Here is a 6,837-nt window from a genome sequence, read left to right as displayed (position 1 = left end):
GCCTATGCAGAGGAAGTCTGGAGAGGAATGCAGTGGTGTTTGTCGAGGTTCGTCCTCAGCAGCGCCGTGACGCGGGACTCCGTGCTGTACGGCCTGTTCTCCGGGACGCACACCGAGACGAACATCAACTGTGCCTGGAGGATTATCAACTCGGTGAAGGACGCTCTCTGGGAACCTGTTGATCTTCCAGCTGAAGGAGTTGACTCTGACTGAGTGTTGCAGACTGGCACATTCCAAGGTCCAGGACTACGTGTTGAGGGACGCGCTGAAGCTTGGGGCAGCTGCCGCCAAGGCGCGGTGGGGAAAGACCACCGTGTAACATCTGCCTGCCTAAGAAGAACAGGGGGCCCACGCAGTCATTTGTGCTCTGCTTACGCCTCAGCTAAATATATGGATATATGATTGATAAACATACAGACCTGTATATAAAAATGATAAATTCTGATCTCTGTATGTAAATGTTTACATATGTATGGCATGACCAACTGTACAGACCATCAAATTATTTTATGAATAAAGTATAGTTTTGAAATAAAAAAACCCCATCATATCCTGTGGGCGGCACGGTGGCACAGTGGTTAGCACTGCTGCCTCACAGCGCCTGAGTCCCGGGTTCAATTCCCACCTCAGGCGACTGACTGTGTGGAGTTTGCACGTTCTCCCCGTGTCTGCGTGGGTTTCCTCTGGGTGCTCCGGTTTCCTCCCACAGTCCAAAGATGTGCAGGGTCAGGTGAATTGGCCATGCTAAATTGCCCGTAGTGTTAGGTAAGGGGTAAATGTAGGGGTATGGGTGGGTTTCGCTTCGGCGGGTCGGTGTGGACTTGTTGGGCCGAAGGGCCTGTTTCCACACTGTAATGTAATCTAATGTAATCTAATGTAATCCTGTGAATGAGACGTTAAACTCAATTCACAACATGGAAACCCAGGTCCAACACTATGGCAAGGGGTCTGCTTCATCCATATCCAACCAGAAAGTCAGTCAGGAAGCAAATGACAAGAAAGCAATGTGTACCACAGCAATGTCCTGAAGAAGGGTTACACCCAAAACATTGACTTCGCCATCTCCTGATACTGCCTGGCTTACTGTGTTCTTCCAGCCTCCTGCTTGTCTACCTTGGATTCCAGTATCTGTGGTGTTTTTGTCTCTTAACAACAATATCGGGCAGTGGGCAGTGTGTACGATGGCAGAGTGGGTCCTCCTCCTGCCCTCACAGGGCAGGGACACTCACCTTTGGAAGGTGCTGCATCGGCAGATGCCAACAGCATCAAGACCTTGGGCAGGTAGCCATGGATCTGGCATCAAGGATAAAATGGTGTTGGGGGGACAGTTTGACCAGCTTTGGCAGCACTGGGGGTGCAATGGCTGGGGGCTGGGCTCTGGAGAGCAGATGGGAAGGTGAGTTCTCCTGATGTGAAATGGCACCCCCAGCTTCCCCAGAGATTGTACCCCTGCTTCCCTCCTGCCCTTTTACTAACTTTTAGAAAATAGGCTGCCATTTTAGAAAATGGGAGAACGAGAAAGGAACCATCTCCCAAGAAAGAAGGCAGTATTCTAGTACAGACACAGTCAATAGAAAGTGTCTTTCACTGTAAGCACACGCCCAGTATTTCCAATGGCTGATGCTAACAGCACGTCAGCAAGAGCACTACCTGACCTTACAATGTATCTCCCTCTGCTACTTGGTTCAGATTAAATGAAAAGAATGAGTTATTTTAGTAACTTCATATTAAATAATCTCTTCCTGCCCTGGCTAGCCCACTTCCGATCTATCAAAGCAGTGCTTTGGGCAGGGACCAGATGTTTATTTCCTGGAAGGTGGAACCAGAATGAATGCAGGTCGAGCTGCTGATATAACTGTTACCCTGATGGAAATGGGGTGGCGCAATGGACTTCCAAAAATCGCCTTTACTGTCCTCTCCTTTTCAGCACCAGGAGGTCTTGCACCTTTAACCGGGTCTAACCCCGAGAATTCTGCTCAACTTCCATCATCTCCTATCACTTTGCGACATGGCTCACCCACTTTCTCTCTGTCTGTCTGTGCTTCAAAAAACATTGGTGAGGACTCTTTAGGAATATTGCATATGTGGTCTTCCTGCTTTAGGAAGGATGTTGTGAAACTTGAAAAGAATCAGAAAAGATTTACAAAGGAGGTGCTGGGACTGGAGCGTTTGAGCTGCAAAGACAGACTGACTAAGCTGGGGCTGTTTCCCCCTGGAGTGTCTGAGGCTGGCTTGGGGGAGGGTGGGGTGGGATATCTGGTCAGCATGGATGGGTTAGCCCAAAGGGCCTGTTTCCATGCTGTATAACTCAAAGACTCTATCTCTTCTGAATTTTCCTTTCCTTGTCTTGCCACTCCATTGTGGGTGTGTCCTCTGCTGCTGGTCAGTGTCAAATGAGATAGCATTCACAACCTAGAATCAGGCCATTCGGCCCAGCAAGTTGGTTTTGGTGTTTATAATCCATGCAGGTATCCTCCCAATCTTTCTGCCTCAGCTTTGATCATTCATTCTGGTTCTCTCATGTACGTCTCATTTTCACCTGTCATGGTGAGTTCTACGTTCTAGCCACTCACTGCGTTATAACAGTTCTCTTCCTTCCCTACTGGATTTATTAGTATCTATTTTAACATTTGGATGGGGGTCCCGCTTTTGGATGCCCTTTGGAAAGAAACTATTCTGATCATATCTATGAATGGTTTGGACAGGATAATGTCATATTCTTTAAACGATATCTTTGCTGAGCTAAAAACAAACCTATTCAATTTAACTCTGATGTTGTAACCTCTCTGTTCCGATACGATTGTTGTAAATCTGTTTTGTATTTTCTGATGTGTCCCTTTTACAGTTAAGGACTGCAGTCAGAACAAGTTCACGTATAAATTTTGCATCATTTCTCTACCTCTGCTATCTGTGCCCCTCGAAATGAATCTCTGTGCTTTGTGAGCATTTTTAATTGCATCACTAAGCTGCAATGCGGCTGTTATGACAGACCAGATATTTTGGAAATACTCTGCAAGTCTGCCTGACCAGCTGAGTATTTCCAGAATTTCATTTTGAAGAATTCTAGCATCTGGAGTGCGTGCTGCTTCTGCTTTGTTTCTTAAACCACAAATTGTTCCTTATTCTCAAAGATGTAGGTGATGTTTCTGCTTTTCCTAATGTAGTGCACCATCTCATACTCGCCTCTGTTTATTCACTGCACCACTCCCAGTTTGGTTTCATCAAAGAATTTCAAATGTATCTCAAATCTAACATCCTGAGTCTTAGAGTCATACAGCACAGAAACTGACCCCGCAGTGCCCTCTTGAACTATCCTATCTGTCCACCTTCCTTCCCACCTATCCACTCCACCCTCCTGTCCGACCTATCACCATTACCCCCTGCACCTTCCCAGCGACCTTCCACCCAGCCCCACCCCTCACCTATTTACCTCTCAGCCCCCTTGGGCCCCCTGCCCCACATTCCTGATTCCCGTTTTGACAAAGGGTCAGTTAGACTCGAAACGTCAGCTCTTTTCTCTCCTTACAGATGCTGCCAGACCTGCTGAGATTTTCCAGTATTTTCTCTTTTGGTTTCAGATTCCAGCATCTGCAGTAATTTGCTTTTATTCCTGATGTAGGGTTTGCTCTCAAAACGTCAACTCTCCTGCTCCTCAGATGCTGTCTAACCTGCTGTGCTTTTCCAGCACCACACTTTTTGACTCTGATCTCCAGCATCTGCAGTCCTCACATTCTCCTTTGGTCCAACTAGTCCACACCGACCATGTTCCCTCTCGCCTTGCATATCCCTCGAAATCTTTCTTATGTACTTATCCAAATGTTTTTTAAACTCTGTAACTATACCTGCATCCACCACTTCCTCTTGCAATTTATTCCTCTCACTGTGCAAAAAAAAATTGCCACTCAATCTTTCTCCTCTCACCTTAAAAATATGCTCCCTAGTTTTGAACTCCCCTACCCTAGGGAAAGAACTTCTGCTATTCGCCTTATCTATGCCCCTCATGACTTTTTAAAGTGTATAAAGTCACCCGTCAACCTCCTACACTTCAGTGAAAAATGTCCCAGCCTTTTATTACAACTCAAACTCTCCAGTCCCAGCAACAGTCTACTCCGCAGCAGGATTTGGTGGTACATACCGGCAGGTAGAAGCCAGTTATTTGAGGCTGGTATGTTCTTCTTGTCCCTCACGCAGACTGACTGCCCTTCATATTGACTGACAGGGACGGATTATGGAGACCATCATTCTGGACTCTTAATACCTCGAAGTCTGTCTGCGTTCCAGGTTCTGATTGGCCAGAACGCGTACAGCAGATTCTGCACCGAAAGGGTGTGAACTTTGCAACATTGCTGGATTTCAGAGTACCTCTGACGAATCCTGTTCACCAAGGTGACCTCACGTCACTGGAACCTATTCAATAGATCCTTGCTGAGATACTCTGATTCTGCTTAGAGTAACGTTTTCTGGTGCAGACTGTGCAGAAATTGAGACGTGCTTTGCGATAAGTGTCACATACTGGGCATGGGGAAAGGTGACCGAAGGCTTATGCTTCCCAAAGCTGTCCATCCCTGACACTTTATGTCTAGCTCTGTTCCAAACTGGTAGATGGAGATATATCGATCAATGGCTGCATTATCGTTGTACTGTCAGTGGCAGGATGAACAGAGGTAGTTGAGATAAGACTATGGCCATTTTGTTCTGTCTGTTGCACATGCCAGGTTGCCCCTGCTGTCCCCTCTCCCCACATGAACTGACCTTGCTGACTATGGCCAGAGAACTCCATTAGCGTGAATAATGATTGCTACTCTGTTTTCCTCCTAGATGGACTGAAGGCTGAGGACAGGCAGAGACTAGCAAGACAGCGCAGAGAGGAGCGGGCAAAAAATCTCGGTAAGTGTACACTTCAGGTCCCCCTGCTACAGGAAAGAAATTATTAAATTAGAGAGGGTGCAAGAAAGGTTTACAAGGGTATCACCGGGACTGGAGGGTTAGGGTTATAAAAATAGACTGGATAGTCTGGCACTTCTTTCACTGGAGTGCAGGAGACTGTGGGCTGACCTTATAGCACTTCATAAAATCACGAAGGGCATGGACAAGTTGAATAGCCAAGATGTTTTTTCCATGGTAGGGGAGTTCAAAAGTAGAGGGCATAGGTTTAAGGTGAGAGGGGAAGGATTTAAAAAGGACGTTGGCGGGGGGTGGGAACGTTTTCACACAGAGGGTGGTGCATGTATGGAATGAGCTGCCAGAGAAGGTAGTAGAGGCCAATACAATTACAACATTTAAAAGACATTTGGATAGGTACATGAGTAGGAAGGGTTGAGAGGGATACGGGTCAAATGCTGGTAAATAATTCTAGTTTAGTTTAGGAAACCTGGTCAGTGAAGACAAGTTGGACTGAAGGGTCTGTTTCCGTGCGGTATGACACTATGATTCCACATAACTCTGACTTGCTTTGTCTTGTTTGAGATTTTGGTGAGATTTTGTGGAGCTGGGGTTGAAGTGTCAAAGGTAATGGCAGGGTCTTTGTTGATATAATGTAGTGACATCCTCTCGGTCCTGTGATTAGTTACTGGAGAATAGGGATTCCGACTCAATGTCTGAAGGGAGTTAGAGACCCTGAAAGGGTTCTGGAGCATTCTGTCCCTTTTCCCAGAAATTTGCTGTGCAGAGAGACGTACCAAAACCAACTGCCAGTCTTGAACTTTTGCATTCGTAAAGGGACAGCCACAAACATTGCTGTGCTCTTGAGGTGCCAACAAGCTGGTAGTTACCTCACCAACTGCTGGGCATGGTGAAATGATCAAATCAGATTTGATCGGCCAAATGGCCTTGTTCTGTTCCCTAATGACTGTGACAACACAACTATCTGCTATTAAGTCTGATCTGATTCCAATGTCCAAATACTGCAGGAAGTTCATCTATTGAAGACTGGAGGAATTTTAAACTCCATCCTACAATTCTTTCAGGTCAAGGTTAGATCCGTGATGCTCCCAGCGCTAACATATCAAAGTGATCTTGGTGACACAGCGCTGTTGACTGAGGCCAGCTTTTTTTCTGAAATGAAGCAGGTGGTTTGAGTGGGGAATTGAATTATGATGATAATGATGATAATAATGAATTATGATGATAGCCTTTTAATTTTTCTGGCTCCCAGTGAAGGTCATGTAGATTTGGAAGCTCAAGGATGAATTTAAATTCCCCAGAAAAGTCCTTGCAAAACAGCTTTTTGCTGAATATCAAGGTGTATTCCTGTAGAGTTGCCAATTCTGGAATCTGTGCCAGTTAGATAATCTCATGAAAACAACCTGCCAGTTCTTTGGTGTTTGGCTAGATCTCGTGTCTCTGATTCTTTACGCGGCAGCAGTGCGCCTCATGACCAACCTTAGAAGGACATCCTTTTCCACGTCATTTTAATGTTAAAGAACAACAAGCAACCATCAAACAGGCCAGAAGTAAATAGAGTGAAGGAATTTGTGAGGGGGTCTGAGGTCAGTGTAGGAGTGAGAGGGGAGGTTAAACACATAAATAAACAGAACGTTTTTGAGGGCAGGAAGGGAGGTAGAATTGGAACAAAACTCCAATGATGGCCATATTGATTGACTCTTGGATCTCTAGTGCAGGATTGGACAACATAGTGGCTTAGGGTTTCGCACTGCTGCCTCACAGCGCCAAGGACCCATGTTTGATTCCATCCTCGGGTGACTGTCTGTGTGGAGTTTGGACATTCTCCCTGTGTCTGCAGGCGTCTCCTCCGGGTGTTCCGGTTTCCTCCCACAGTCCATAGACGTGCAGGTTAGGTGGATTGGCCATGCTAAATTGCCTGTCGTGTCTAGGGAT

General features: G+C 46.1%; 1 protein-coding gene across 4 annotated transcripts in view; it reads left to right on the top strand.

Annotated features, from left to right (window-relative positions):
* map7d1a (MAP7 domain containing 1a) overlaps window positions 1-6,837 on the top strand; it is a 205,093-nt gene that overhangs the window by 124,872 nt on the left and 73,384 nt on the right. For all 4 annotated transcript variants that reach the window (XM_043717932.1, XM_043717933.1, XM_043717931.1 and 1 more), the window contains exon 3: window positions 4,819-4,887. In XM_043717932.1, the coding sequence (XP_043573867.1) occupies window positions 4,819-4,887 (69 nt within the window). The remainder of the gene's footprint in view (window positions 1-4,818; window positions 4,888-6,837) is intronic.

Source organism: Chiloscyllium plagiosum, chromosome 27, assembly GCF_004010195.1.
Source record: "Chiloscyllium plagiosum isolate BGI_BamShark_2017 chromosome 27, ASM401019v2, whole genome shotgun sequence".
Taxonomy (NCBI): domain Eukaryota; kingdom Metazoa; phylum Chordata; class Chondrichthyes; order Orectolobiformes; family Hemiscylliidae; genus Chiloscyllium; species Chiloscyllium plagiosum.
Note: the sequence above shows the minus strand (reverse complement) of the source record. Positions and strands in the feature narration are given on the sequence as shown.